The sequence below is a fragment of the Lepisosteus platostomus genome, chromosome 1, assembly GCF_059453375.1.
Source record: "Lepisosteus platostomus isolate fLepPlt1 chromosome 1, fLepPlt1.hap1, whole genome shotgun sequence".
Lineage (NCBI taxonomy): Eukaryota > Metazoa > Chordata > Actinopteri > Semionotiformes > Lepisosteidae > Lepisosteus > Lepisosteus platostomus.
In genome coordinates, this window is record NC_142611.1 from 16,357,445 (window position 1) to 16,373,724 (window position 16,280).

The 16,280-nt window shown below is 37.6% G+C and overlaps 1 protein-coding gene across 2 annotated transcripts in view; it reads right to left on the reverse strand.

Annotated features, from left to right (window-relative positions):
* ccdc149a (coiled-coil domain containing 149a) overlaps nucleotides 1–15,125 on the reverse strand; it is a 35,607-nt gene extending 20,482 nt beyond the window's left edge. Inside the window, exons 1-6 of one of the 2 annotated variants that reach the window (XM_088625709.1) lie at nucleotides 14,936–15,125; nucleotides 8,100–8,261; nucleotides 7,513–7,551; nucleotides 6,213–6,320; nucleotides 4,193–4,309; nucleotides 3,002–3,174 (exon numbers count right to left, since the gene is read on the reverse strand). In XM_088625709.1, the coding sequence (XP_088481835.1) occupies nucleotides 3,002–3,174; nucleotides 4,193–4,309; nucleotides 6,213–6,320; nucleotides 7,513–7,551; nucleotides 8,100–8,261; nucleotides 14,936–14,986 (650 nt within the window). In that variant the 5' untranslated portion in view covers nucleotides 14,987–15,125. The remainder of the gene's footprint in view (nucleotides 1–3,001; nucleotides 3,175–4,192; nucleotides 4,310–6,212; nucleotides 6,321–7,512; nucleotides 7,552–8,099; nucleotides 8,262–14,935) is intronic. The other variant, XM_088625719.1, reaches the window with a different exon arrangement.
* Between the last annotated feature and the right edge of the window lie 1,155 nt (nucleotides 15,126–16,280).

Genomic DNA, 16,280 nt, shown 5'->3' on the forward strand with positions numbered 1-16,280 from the left:
AATCATTTTATGATATACTCATTGACAGGTAGTGAGCGATCCGTTGGCTATTTCTCGCTTAGCTTCTTGACAAAATCATGCTAAAACATGACGATGTTGCTATAGCAATGCTCCCAACGATTCCGACTCCAGCTGTTTAAAAGTGTATAAATTATAACATATATTTTTTGTCTTTTACATGCTTTAGCATGCATTCTTACTTTAGAAGTATGTTATTTCCATTGTTCTAGCCAAACAATGGAGTGCAGTCACTGCTTGAGGGTACAGCTCAAAACTGAAGCTACAGTACCTGGTTTACTATTGTGTTTGTACACTGTGGGGGACACTTGAGGTAATATATGCCACACACTATAAGCTAGTGTATTATTACACTGGCCTGCCTGTCGTTCTTTTGCCAAATATGCTTATATTGTTCTCAAGACCTTTGTGAACTCTCAGCTTATTGTTTTCAAGATGTAAGGACAGTGATATACTATTCCAAATGCTCTTTACAACATGTCTGTCTTACTATGCAGATATTCCAGCCACTATATTAGCACAGGAACACGATAGTTTTACTGTCAGATAAAGTCTACATTTAACCTTTTTTATTCTACATTATACAGCTTGTGACATTTGGGAAAGGTTCTTTTCTCACAGACGTTAATACTGCTGAAATATTCCTACAACTGAAAAATCAGAAAAATCTATTGTCCACGCCACTGATTACTAAACTGTGATCACATCTGATAACATTCTCGGTTTCCTCCACATTAAACAAGTAACTAAAGGCATAGCCCACATCTGTGCCATTCTTACACTGCATGCAGATTGCTTGAAATGGAACAGTTTTTTTATTTGAGCTGAACAATCTATGGTTAGGTTGAGATCATATGGATTTGCAATCAGGCTTCATTAAAACAGTTAAACGTCTATATACAACCCTTCATCAACTTCATCAGTTGTGTAAACCAGCATCAAGTGTTCCTTCCAATTTGCTATTTCTAGAGATCAGCGAAGCCCAGTTTCACCTTTTTGCTGGATGCCTTGTCTTGGGAACAACTAGTTAAAACTGTATGTCAATATACTATCACCAGTTCAGGTGGGTAGCTGCGTCAGCATGCATAGGCTGCAAAGGAACAAGTAATAGGTTTATTCCATGCTGAAAAAAAAATAAGAAAGAAAACACAACGCTTCGGTCGTGGAGCCGACACCTGAAAAAGGCTCCACTGCCGAAACGTTGTGTTTTCTTTCTTATTTTTTTTTCAGAATGGAATAAACCTATTCCTTTGCAATATACTATCACCTTCCTTTTTTGTTAACAATAACACAACATATCAGTCTAAGATGATGACATACTGTTACGTATATTGCCCCTGCCTCATATGCTATTTTTAAGGATGAAGGTGCCTTCTCATGCTACAAATAGTGCTCAAGGATTTTTTTCAGTTTTATGTGAGATGTAGTCCTGCCTATAATTGAATCATCACACATACTTAATTGCAACTTTGCATAAGAAAGATTCACAAAATCTCAAGAAAGATTCATAAAAGATACAGCATTCTTACATCACACCTTCCATAATCAAAAACTTCCATCAATCCATCCCTTATCCATCCTATAAATGGTTGCAGAAAACTGGACACTAAGACAGAATCATGGGACACAAAGTGGAACTACTGTATATCCTGAACAATGACCATCATAGGGCACGCACGCACGCACGCACGCACGCACACACCCACGCACGTTCAAATCAGAGACAACACTTAATCTAGATAGCTTTTCTGAAGCCAGCTGGGAACCAAAGCAAGTTGTAGAAACATGTATACAGTGGAAAGCATGTAAAATCCACACAGGATGCTCTAGTCTCAAATCAAACCCAAGACTCAAGACTCGTAGGACAGCACTAACAACCATGCCAATGCACCATCCTAACAGAAAAGCCTTACATGTTATTCCCCTTTCTGTCTTCTACTTTGGAGCAATAAAGGAGCTCACGTTTGAACAAATAGAATGAATTAGGATGGTCTTTGCTCCTTGCTGGACTTGCAATTTTAAAATGAGTCCAAAGTTCCGAACTGTTTTTTTGTTTTGTTTTTAGACTCCCCCACACCCCATAGGGCTGCTTAGATACCATTTCTGTCTTACATCTGTCCTAAAGAAGAAATCTCTCAATATTACCAAACTGCTGTAACCAGTTTTGACATCACAGTTTAAGGTGTAAGAGGTATGGAAAACTACATATCAGTGGTACTCAGCTCTGTATTTCAAGTGTTGTATGTCAATTAAGGAACTAATTATCTCAATGCAGTACAATCTAAACAGAATAAAAGACAAAAGATCTTTTCACTTGAGAGAGGATCAGCAACCTGGACAACATCCCTTAAAAATTCTACATCTCTAGTTTATCTGAGTTACCTGCACAGCATTTTTGGTATTATGGTTTACTAAGCTGAAAATCACACAGAAGGATAAGTTTCAGGAGAACTATCCCAGAAATGGAATGACAATGTATCTTTCCCAGAGTCAATTAAATTGCCCAGCTTAGTACTCCTCCTTTGTATATACACCTGCTCTAAATGAAGTCAGGCACTGCACACAGACAAAAACAAACAAATGTGTGATAAGTCTGATAAGTGTAAAGAAGTGGGAACACAGCTTTTGAAGCATGTGTAACCATTGTTCTTTAAAGCAGGTGAGTTTTAGAATAGCAGAAGAAAGAAACAGTCCTCCTGAGCAGTTTTCTGAATCACCTTTTGTGGAAAACCAAACATTAGAGTTGTTAATTATTTTGGCGGTAAACAAACACTCAAAAACAGAAACTGAACATAAAATTCTAGTTTTATTAACCTGAGACTGGTTTACTGAACTAATGTACTAAAATGTGAAGCAATAAAAAAAAATCTTTATATGGTTCTTTGTGATTGTCTTCCATAACTGTACCCTCTCATTTTAAAATGTTCTGGTTTCAGGTATAAGGGTGACAGTGGCAAAGATCATGTTCGTCTGGAAGACAGACCTGTTCTCCATGCAGAGTGCGTCCACATCAATGATGCGATTCTCATGACCTCCAAGAATGTGGTTGAGCTCTAGGTTTAGCCGGTTGACTTTCTCCTGATAGAACGTTCTCTCTGCCTTCACATCCTGTAACTCATCTACTGCAGCTTTGAGGTTGTGTTCCAGCTCTTCATTCTACAGGAGGAGACAAATAATACTTTACGCCACATTAAACAGAATAGGAAAACTAACACACTAAAATGGTTTTGTAAAAAAGTAAAGGCATTTAAGAACAAAACATTCATGAACAAAAAAGTCAATCTGTACTTCTTTAAAATAATATTTTTGGAAAAGACACTGTAGAGATTACAACCATTAAGACCATAAACACTAATTAATTACAACTGAATTACTAAATATGGTTTTCACCTTTTTAATACATGAAAGAATAGACTGAGGAATTAAACATATTTCTTGTTTTATTAACTCCATTAGCAGGAGTTAGAAAATTGGAAGTATACTGTGCAGTGAAGAAGACATATTGCAAGATATTCTGTGAGGACAAAATTGAAACTCTATATGTCATTTTAACACTAACTTCATTGCAACACAGAGAAATATAAATATATTCTCTAAAATTCAATTAAGGCTTCTTCTGTTCAGGGAGTATACAGAAACTGCAGCACCTTTGATCCTACTGTAGATTATTAACAAAAGGTGCTACATAATACAATCCATATTCATGGATCTAATAATATAAAATTTTGTTTTGCATCTGGATTGTGGATTTACTTGACAGGAAACTGGATTTTTATTCTTTCAAAAAACAAAAACAGATTGACTTATTGCAGTATGAACTATCCACTAGGGAGAGCTAAAACCTTACAATTTAAATTAAGTATAACATAACATCACTTTATTAGCCCTATACAATTTCTTGCATTAGGAATTCATCTTTTCGCATACCCCAGCTTGCTTTCCATGAGGAAGGAATAAAGGAATAAAGGAATCATCTTTCTAGAACTGGCATAATAACAGCTGTCAGCAGATTGTAATTAAAACAAGCAACATGGGCCTCCATGAAAAACAACTGATCATGGCTGGCCCATGAACCTTTGCACTCTCGTGCTATAATGAAATACATCCATCGCATACATTATGGTGTGTATCAAAATGAGGAGTCTTTCAGAAAGAAGCACGGCAGCCTCCATACTTGTTCTCGTGCTTTCTCTAGCTGCTGAACAAGGTCTTCGCGCTCGTGTGCGGGAAAGTGGCGAGCTCCAACTTCTTCGTCACCCAGCCTCTGCTTGGCAATCGTCATGCGCAAGAGCTGAGGAGAAAACAAAGAGCATCTGTTCTTCGGAGTTTGCCAATTATTCTTTTATTGTGTTGGTTCAATGTCGGGTCATTCTATGTCAATTGTAAGCATTAAATGCACTGAATGGTCTAAGAATTCAGCACATCAGCTGATCCACTTAAAAGTGGCTCATACATTCGGTCTTACACCACTCTGGTAGGTACAAAGAATAGGACAGTCGGGTTTGTGCGTCTGGGGTGACGTTTACATAAGGTACTTTGGTATTTGGCATTGGTACTTGGCATGCCCTAAAACAAATACATTTTGGCAACATGTGGTGTTTACAAGAGTCTCTCTCTAATGTGAATTGTGGTGCTCCATTTCTAAGAGGTATGTGCGTTGGTAGACCTCTCTCTCAACTAACTATCAACAAAATCTTTTTTTTTCTGGCAATGATAATGCCAGCAAAGAAAACCATTTTAAAGGGTTGGCTAGAACCTGCTATTCTTTTCGCATCCGTTTGACTATACTATTTCTATGACATCTTGCTTCTAGAAAGATCCACAGCTCAGTCATCTCAAGCTTTCACTGTCACAGTGTCAACCTGGGAATTCTGCTGAAGTAACACTGTTATGTCATGTCAAGTTGTGGCTTAGTGTGCCTCATGGAAGTCAATACTGCATTTTATTTTATGATGTATTTTCCCTCCTGTTCTCTATCAGGAAACTTGTTTTATGAGAATCATGCAACTATTGTCACTTGTTCCCACACCTCAGGGATTTAAAATTAAAATTGAAAATAAAGAAATCTTCACCAAAAAAAAACAACAAACTTGAATGAACACAATCTGCAGAAATGTAAACATCTAGGGCTCTAAGCAGCTCAAACAGAAATCTCCTTAGCCAGCTGTGACCAGGATTCCTCAAATGGCGTCACATTCTTCAGTGAAGCAGAGATTGGGTGGCCTTCAGTGGGCCTGTGTACTCAGTTTGCAGAGCGATAGCAACTCCTGTGGCTTGTCAGGTCTCACTAGGCTAGTACTGATAAAAGAGGCATCTATCTTCCCTCTGCTGATTAGGCTGTGTTGCTGGCAGAGTACACAGGGTGAACAGCCTGACAAATGCACATATCAGAAGAAGCGTCTGTAGATTTGCTCTCCTACAGATGTACAAGGGTCATTGCAGCCAGCAAACCGAATCCCAAATCCCTTTCAAATGGTGAGAGGTGTGGGCTGGGGACAGGCTATAACAAATAATTGGTCATTCTTACATAAATCTCTAAGAATGTGTTCCTTAAAATGGGAAATAAGTATGTGATTTTTATATATACTGTACAACCAATTTGGAACCACCAATTTTTTGGAGACACCCTACACTAGCAAAGCCATGCAGGAAAGAATAAAATATACTAACATGCTCCTTCAACTTCCCAAGCTGTAGAGGTATTGATTATTTGACGTAGCTGCAAGCTCGACAGTGCCTGAGAAAGTCTGCAACAATTGGAGGACTAGCATGAGTGCAAATCGGTAGATTAGATTTGCGAGATGTGCGCCAGCACTTGGAGAATACTAGGCCAGTCAGATAGTGACTTGATCCAGCTAAGAACAACCAGGGAGTGCAGAGTAGCTCCTTGTTAGAGCCCTTCTAGAGGCCCTTGAAACATTTTAAAATTTGGGCAGTTCCATTTGATAAATGCATTACTATTCTTCTTCACATTACACACAATTCATATTGTGTCATTTCCTTTGCTCAGGAAAAAAAATAACAATAATTATAAAAAAGTTAAAAAAAACAACATGGCAAAAACAAAAAATCTGGTTTGATTCTTGGTTGGTATTTTTCCCAAGGGGGAAAGTGCTCGCATATGCATGTTTTCTTCCAGGTGGTTGTCTGAGGCTGTGATTTATGGATCAGTGTAGAAAGATGGGAGGGTGTACCTTGTTATCCCCTTGGGCCTCTGCCAGCCTCTGATTCAGCTCCTTGATTTCCTCGGCTAGCTGTTTACTGCGTTCCCGAGAATCTCTCAACAGCTGGGCAAGATTCACCTGAACAACAACAGGACACACTTTCCCAAATGGTAGTAGTGGGGCTCTTAACAGGTTCCCCTCTTCAGCAGACTTTGAATTTGCAACACAAAGCAACAATCAGCAATTCCGCTTGTACAGATGTTCCTGCATTGCTTGGTTTGTTTCAGAGAACTTTTTGTTGGCAAAGCCTTAAAAGCCAATTATGTATTGATGAGTCTAAACGACTTGTTTCCCCAATCAGTACATTCAGTCTGCTTTAATCTTTTAGATGATGAAAAGGAAGTGGCTAATGAAGATCAAAATGAGCACACTCAGACAGAGTGGAATGTGGAATTCTTCACAAAGAAAATAACATTGAACTTTAGATTTTTCTTAGCTACAGGGAAATATCAAATTTGTTAGAGCTCTGTGAACATGCAACAGTCAGGATACACAGACAACTTATCATATCAGACACTATAATATAAATGATGCAGTATATTTAAATTTCAGAAAGCTTTTGATAAACCTTTTCATGAAAGATTCTTCCACCCATCCCATCTTCCATCCATCCATCTATTTGCTCGATTCAATACAGGGGCAGAGGGGAGCCGGAGCCTATCCCAGCAAGTGCAATATCCCCTGGACACAAAGCCAATCCATTGCAGGGTGTACACAGACATAAACATGCACACACTCACACCAGATTCACATACAGTACATGGATGTCTTTGGACAACCCATGTGAACATGGGGAAAACATCCAAACTCTACGCAGACAGCACCCCAGATCCGGAACTGAACCCAGGGCATGTTAACCAATGCACAAGTCCTTCATAAAAAATTAACCCTCAAATTGTAAGTAATAAGCATAGATGGAGAATGACCAGTTACAAACTAAAATAAATGTTCAACTCTGAAGGGTTAAAGGAACTAAATATTTTTTAGTCTAAAAAAATAAGTCTATGAAGGGACCATACTCCAGTATTCAAAATCCTCAAAGTTATTGATGAATGTAACCCTATGGACTTCTTCAGAATCAACAGTAAAACACAAGCTAGAGAACGCAAATGGCAGCTAAGAGGGAGTCCTTCTAACACTGAAAACAGAAGTCACAGTACATAAAGCTTTCTTTTTCCTGCTACCACTCAGTAAACAAAAACACAAAAACAAGAATGTCCACCGTGTATCCTAAAACATTTGCTTAACATGCCTTTGATCCACAACATACCTGGTTTCTTTTTTCTGGTGGTAAGGTAGGATCCCCATCCTGCAAAACAGAATTTCATAGCTGTAACAATTATTTTAACATAATGATACTGTTATTAGCACAACGTTACTCACACAAGAGCCATTCAATGTCACTCCTGTTACTCACACAAGAGCCATTCAATGTCACTCCTGTTACTCACACAAGAGCCATTCAATGTCACTCCTGTTACTCACACAAGAGCCACGCAATGTTACTCCTGTTACTCACACAAGAACCACGCAATGTTACTCCTGTTACTCACACAAGAGCCACGCAATGTTACTCCTGTTACTCACACAAGGGCCATTCAACGTTACTCCTGTTACTCACACAAGAGCCATTCAATCACAGTTCCTACTAATCCCCATGCTGCACCTATCAAGAACTACTTGGATTCTTGTGGTCCATGTGGAGAGTCTATGGAGGCAGTCATGATTGAAAGGGGGATTCCATATATACCCAAGAACCAAGACAAGCCTGAAAAGCAGGGGGGGGCGCAATGCTAAAGCAGTTCTGCATCTTACACATCTAACAGGCAGAGTGGATGAGGGGAAGATAAATCTTACAATGAGCTCTCTGTACTTTTTCTTCAGGCCTTGGTGCCGCTCCCTCAACTGGTTGGCCATCAGTTTGTACTGGTCTCGCTCCTGCTGGCAGGTGTCCAGCTCCTTGGACAAGATAAGCAGAGCTTCCTTCTTGCTCTCCAGCTTCCTTTTGCATATCAGGAACTAGAACAGGAGATAAGGAGAGTTTTTAAAACTGGTGTTGTAAGGAAATCCATAGCTAAAGCATGAGTTTGCAGGCAGACTATATTTACTTACCGTATGCTATAAGCAAAAGAAAAATCAGCACATATTGTACTGTAGAGCTGTCAATACAGAAGAATACACTTCTTCAAGTTTTAAGGAATTTCTGATCAGTGGATCTTTTCCTTCCACTAATAGTCAAGTAACGACATTCAGTAAAAAAACAACACTCCATTTTAAGAGCAAAATGAAAATCGATCAAGCTTCAGCATCTGAACAACATTATGTCTAAACTACATAAAAAAGCAAGCAATTACTCTTTTGATATCTGAAACTGCTTTCACAATCTTTTACTGTATGTGAAACATTTCATGCATCTTTCCATTTACACTAATTGCAGATGTTATCTAAGGCTGTGTAATAGCCATTATTGCTAATTACTCACTCAGATTCAAGCTACAGTATAGAGCCGAAATGTGACACAAACAGATGTCAGTACACTTAAAAAACTCTTTAATAGGCAAAGCCATATTTGATTGAACACTGCTAATCTCTGGAGGTAATAGAAACTTAGATTAAACACAAATATACTGTAGATTGGAATGGACACTAATTAATTCCCTATCCTTCAGTTTTACAAACACAACATAACACAGACACTCATGTCGAACCTGATATTTACACTAATGGCGCTTAAATACATAAGGTTATTCAACACTCGCACTGTTTTAGAGCAGTTTTGAATTACTTTGCTGTCAAACACCCAAGCAAGACTTTCTGTCCTGACATGTCAGCTGAAGACAACTGGGTTATTAGACGTCATCTGCATTTATTTAAAATAATGTAAGTGTAGGCTTACACTGAAAACTGGGACCTAAAAGTTTTTGTATTTGATAAAAAAATAATAATTTGGACACACAAATCTAGATCCTACAAAAGAATTGTAAACACTGTAATTTTTAGATTCTCTCCTTCTTAAATATCAAAACCATTCCACGGCCACTACCTACGTCTCCTAGCACATATTCAGCATATGTAAAATCAACACGATTTATTGAACATGCTTACAATTCCTGATGCAGGACACCAGCAGCTCATCTGTCTAACAAATATAATTGTAATTTTTCTAATATTTATATTTGAAAACAAAATCCAAAAGTATACATTCTTTTTTAATTTTACCATTTGCTTGCCTGGAGTTTCTTCAGTATATCTAGTGAAGATCATATGATTACATATGAAATGTTCATAGAGTAAATAATTCTGAGTATTTCAGAATGATCATAATGGGTTTGTCAATTTACACCTCAAAGAAACCCTGAAAGAAAAAATAAAACTCACATATGGTCAGTTATTGCCTGTTTCCTCGTGTGTTTCAATATTCAGTGATGCTTCCATAAAACTGTGCTCTTAATGATGCAAATATGAAAATTTCAAAGAAATGCATATCGTTTGAGATCTAGAATAAAGCACACTGTGAGACCTCACAAATAAAAGTAGTGTGCTTCAGCTTTAGATAGAGTCCTTATGCAAAACATTTGGAATAGCTCTTACTGATCATGCAGAATAGGGCAGAAATGAAAGCTTCAGAACCTACATACTCAGTGATTAATGGTTACTAATGATTCTCCAGGGAGAATCATTAAGAAACTCTTCAGACTGGTACCCTGCAGCAAAATATTTTTAGAACTGATTCAGGATAAATGAACACACACACAAATTGACAGGTATGCATATTGTCTTTCATCTTTCTCCATAGATTGGCCGTTTGATACTTACTGGATACAGGGGAGTTCTTAATTTCACAGTCATGTGAACTGTAAGAGTCCACATAAATTTGCAGCTGCGTAAAGTTGGCCCTTCTACAAACAGTACAAACGAGGAAACCCGCCGCATATGTTAGTGTTCTGTTTGTACCGCTGAAAGCAGCTTCCTACATAGCTGCTTTCATTAATGAGATATAGTCCCATATTTTGGGGGGTAACTGTGTGACTTTGTACAATGAACTTGACCACTTGTAACACAGTCTGAGCAGTTCAGGCACTAAATTACTGTATGAGAGGAGAATTATATCTGCAATTCACTTTCTCTGTCTGGGAGAGTGGGTTGGAGATTTTTCATTTAAATAATGTTTTCTGTGCATTATCTCAGTTGAGAAAGCAGCACAAACTTCTTTTCAACAGCACAAACAGAGCACTAACGGATGCAGTGGTTTTAATTGTTCATGCTACTGGTATGGGGGCCAATTTCACAGAGCTGTCTCAACCACAAGCACGACTAAATGATAATGCTCCACAAGCACAACAGATCAATAGGTGTCATTTGCATGACTGTTTTTAGAAACATGAAGTGTGTAGTTTTTGGACATGGACTAAAATGTTATTTGGAAATTATTCTGATCAAATTGCTTGCTTATCTATCATTGATGTGTTGGAAGCTTGACTAAGTCAGTGAACTGCCACTCATTAGCGGGAATGTTCAGAGCCAGCAATTTTTTCAACTTGAAAAAAAAAAACATTTTTAGCAGCCAGATAGTCAGCCAGTGATAGGTCACAATCTAGGAGATCACAAGTCATATTTTCACACTGCCAGTTCCACTGTGACAGAAACATCAGGGATACAACAACAATCCGTGCATCAGCAGTTCAACTTTGAGGAGACAGATAAAAAAGTCATAGTTTGCTGGCCTGATGACCACACAACGTTCATTAACACAACAGAAATGACGCTGCCTCTGGTGGACTAGTTTGCAGTGGCAAGTGACGGATTAAGATTTTGTGAAGACCACCCTGCTAGATGTCAGTAGCTGTGATGCAAATGTTCAGAATGATTTGCTAATTGTTGTGTACAACAGATCAATTAATGCAGAGCCATAAGTTTATTTTGATACTCAGTACTAAAAAACAAATACATGGTATAAAGCAAAGAGGTATAATCACGCTCTTTTTTACAACAGACAACCTTAATCACAGACATTTGTTTTTATCTACCTGCCAAGCCTACATTCAATTATTTAGCATACTGTATGCATCTCAAATGTTAGTGAGCTTCTGGAAATAATGAAAGTTATATTAACTAATGATAGTTATATTAACTGTTGTCTTGTAGTTCTTCTAGATAATGCTCTAATATAAAACAACTATTGTATTATTTAATGTTATTATGTATCCCCAGTGCTACTTTTCAAGATTGATTTTATATATTCCATATACAGAGAGAGCTTGGCAAAGATCAAACTCTCAGCAAGGCAGGAACTATATTTAGCACTACAACAACACAGGCCATGTTTAAAAATGATGTACAGTAAGGTAGAGAAGATAGCATTGGTTCCTCTTTACTCTTTATCAAATTTTTTCTTAAGTCTTGAAATCCTGGAACAAAACTATGAAGACTAGCTTTATTATAATTATTAATTATTATAATTATAATTATTAATTACTTCTCAAATATCAAAATAAGAAGTATAACTTTTTAAGGCAAATATAAGAAATACCTTGCTAAACACACACTTGTATTGAGTTTTGAAAAAAAATATATCAGCTAACTGAGATGGACTACCAATTTGCACTCAGGCCAAAACATTAATTTAGGAATGACAATACAGGAATAAGATCACAGAGCATAGCTTTGTAATGGTAAAGTTAAACATTTTCTAAAAATAATCATCCACAGTTCCATTTTCTTTAAAAGTGATGAACAGTTCTGGATTCATTCTTCTGGAACCAATCCAACATGTACAATGATTCATTATTCTTTTATCACTCCTAAAATCATATCGGCTGTAATAACATGCAATAATATGCAAATCTACATCCCCATTTCTGTTGTGATCACCACTGTACAGTATGTCAGCACAAAAGCAAAAGTCTCGAAGTATACTGTGAAACTTTTCACAACCATTTCTCCATCATGGCCCCAGACAACAACCTTCTGCTTACTTGTACTAAGGTACTGCTAATCTGCATTAGCCTTAATTTACAGTACCCTCCCCCACCTGAGCTACTAAACCAACACCATGTTCTGTACTGTAGCAGTGGAAAAATAAACTTTTGAACAGGCTGAGATAAAAATTGAAACACCCGTATTTAACTCTAAAAGGCACCAGCTTGCACTCTAAAAAAAGCTCACTTGTCTCCAATACAATTTGTCACTGAATATCAATATTCAACCATATTTTAATAATGAAAATAAGAACTGACACAATCTGAAAAATGACTATAATGGAATACTAATACACTTTCCACCAAAAATAAATTAAAGTAGCTTGTTTGAAAACTGACAAGTATGTAAATACTCAACATGTAATACAGAGAATAAATGCTTGATACAAAGTTTTGAATCATGCAGAAAGCTTTATTTTAAGACTACAATAAATGTACGAATATTACACTTACAGTATATAATGCACTTATACTGTATAGATTCAAAGTACTGCTAATAAGAGAGTATACTTCTCAGCAGTTGTTCTTAGCAGTAGCGTTTTAATTATTACTCTAAAATTACAAAGCATTTTAGATACTGAAGCATTACTGCAGTTTTATGAGAGCACAAAACCACATGACTGTTTGTGAGATACAGAAAACAGCAATCTACAAGTTCAAATTAGACAAGGGGAATCTACAAAACTGCTTACAAAACAAATTTTGCTACTCTGAGCTGTTTTTTTCCTCTCCTTGTGCCTCCCTTCCAGCGCAGTCAAATTGTAAATATTTGCATGTTCTGCCAGTCATATGTCTTCAGGGCACTTTGCTTTGCTTTTAGGTATTGTAAAAATTACTTCCTCAGTTACTGCTATTAAATTAATCCTTCTCATTTACATCAACATAGCTACTAAAGGTCCCACATGAAATCTCTCTTAAGAAAAAAAAAAGTGCATGGTACTAAAAAAACATCTTAACATCTTATCAAATAGGTTGTTAATTTTGAGGAAAATGTATCCTTTTCTCCAACATCTTCTGCTGTAATGTAACAGTGAAGCTTATAAAATGAAGGGAGCTTCTAAAGGAGATGAGAGCCCGATACCTAACACTTTGCCTAGGTGTATTACAGTCTGTTTTTCATTACAGTGTGGAAGTAGCCTCTACAGTACGTGATCCTTTTCCCTGTCTATATGACTGTTCTTCTCTCTTACCTTGGTACAATTTGTCACCATAAATAAACCAGTGAAGAAAACATGATCAAAACAGATCAAACCAATCAATGTATCTGCTTCAAAACAACTCCTGACTTTTCTGAAAGTATAGTATGTATTTCCATCTATTCATTTTCTAACTGCTTTCTCCAGTTCAGGGTAGCAGGGCAGCAGAGCCCATCCTGGCAAGCGACAGATGCAAAGCAGGATACACCCTGGGAGGGACGCCAGTCTGTTGCAGGGCAGAGTTTAATGTATTTGGAATTATCAGACCTCCTGTCTGAGGCTCTTGATGTAGATACCAGCATATTTAAATTCTTAACAATTGCTACTGTTGTTTTGGAAACTTTTATTTTCTCCCTATATAAACAGCATCCCACAGATGTGCTTAACTGTAAAGCCATCTTTTTAAAATCAGTAACATGGGCAATTAATGATCAATAACTTAAATCATGACACATTTCATGGGAAGAGATGTAGATGTAGATGTATGATGTAATGTTACATATTCGAACTGTCCACCTCATTATCTGACTTTCGATGCACTTTGGTATACATGCACGTAACGGTACCTTGCAAAAGTATTCACCCCCTTTCGTCGATGTTCCATCTTGTTTTAATCACAAATCATGTACAGTATGCACGTCTTTAAAGTTTCTTGGTTTAAAATTGAACGTTGAAAATGAACACTTTTATGGCTAAAACAAGTTAAATGTCAGCACCAACTGCAAAGAAAACTTCAAGTTATAAAATCAGGTATATTAAGTTTTGTATCCAGCAACGATGCATTACCGTTTTCAGGATTTTAGTATGTAAAATGTAAAACAGAAATAAAATTAATAAAAGGTTTAATATGTCCCACGATATTTTCGTGTTTAAAATTAAATAGAAAATCCGTTTCAAGATTCTCAGCTCATATTTTCATATGGTCCCATATGTTACGGATCCTGTCTGGAAACGTTTACAGGTGTCCTAAATTACACCACCATTGGCAATCAGCTGTTACAGTACACGCTGAATGCTATTCCAGTAGATACAAAATGGTTACAAGCGTACACGCTAAATTGGGATTTGTGACCGCTGCAGATATATTACAAACTGCACAAGAACAAAGCTCTAATCTTAGATACATCACGACCTTTTGGTTGGTACTGTACATTATTTTCAGTATTTGTTAATAACATATGGTAGTATTTGTGCTAAAACGGGCCGTCCAATGCGTACTTGCCACCAAGATTCAATACAATTACGCATACAAATGACATTTGAAATGCTCCCTATGTAAATTTACCAAGTTACCGGTAACCTTCAGGTGCAACGCCACATAATTTTCCCCGTTTTTTTTTTTCCCCTGAAAGCTGAAAGTGTATTATAACCAGACAGCATTTAATTCCTGGTACTCATATTCTAGTTCAGACCACAGCATAAAAAACTGCTTGTTTCCCATCTGGAAACGCCGTGTCGTGTCCCACGCATACTAGATCATCTAATATTTGACAGTCCGATAAGACATTTGCGCACTCACCTCACTCACCAACCCCTGCCAGTCGCTTTCGCTTCTTTTGGAAGAAGTCATTTCTCTTCGGGTTTTTCTAATACTATAAGAAAGTATCGTCGTTGATGCAATAAAATAAGCCAGGTATGTAATTCGGGAATCTCCTCGCAAACCCCTCCTCTACGGGCTCTACCTCACTTCCATCCCCTTCTGTTTACCCTACGTCAGCACCCAGCTGCAAGGCGGAGTCAGGATGTGAGGATACAGGGAACCGGATTCTGATGGAAATCCGTCACAACCCCCGGCCAGGCTGAGGAAGCCTGTGGAGGTTCCTGCACCGTCGTTTTTCTTTTTGATGCAAGAGCGTGCTTGTCTGGAAGATCTACCTTTTCATATCTTCACCACTCACGTCTCTGTTTAAAATGCTGTCTGCAAATAATGAAGTCATTCGTACATGTTGCAAAACATAATGTTATTATGTTTCTGTTTATCAACAAAATATTCATAATTGTATTATTCTTTTTTTCCAAAAATATTATGTTCCTATGTGTTATTCTATTCAATCTCATATAATAATAATAATAATAATAATAATAATAATAATAATAATAATAATAATAATAATAATAATACATTTTCTTTATACCATTATTTCTTATTAGTTATTACTATATTATTAGGTTCTTACTGGTGCAGTGTGCATATCTTAAATACCTGTAGTTCTCCAGTAACTGAAAATCAGGGACATATCTGCAGCTTGTGATGGGGACTGCATGCACACAAATGAACATCTCCATTTCATATACCAGAATGCACTACTGACTGGACACCTAAAGATGGCAAACCAGTGGTAAACCCTGATGCTTAATATCCCTCCAATATTAGCTAGTAAGACTTGAGGTTAGGAAAGACACTCCATTTAGATTTGGTGCTGTTTGCAGGGGGGGGCAACATCATGGAGCTTGTAGATCTTTATTTAATGAAAGCACTCACAAGTCCTCATACACATTGCCCAGGATTGATGAGGTACAGTACTAGCAAATCAAGCTTTCATTGAATGCTGCTTTATTGTTCTCTCCTTGCCATGGATGCCAGGACTCAAAACATCTTGGTAGCCACTGACTGTTTCACCAGGTTGCCTAAAAGTCCCCAATGTTGCTTTAAGGGATAATAGGACTCAGCAGGGAACCAGAGGAGCACCACAGCATCAGTGGGTCCAGAAAACACAAACTGCCTCTCCACCAACCTTGAGGCAGAGTAGTAGATTAACTGGAAACTGGACATCCAGTAAGCCACCCGGATCTCCAGGCAGTCCTTAAGGTATTGTAGCACCCTTGCCTGGCATTGTGGCCGAAGATCGCCCGGCTGGGTTGCG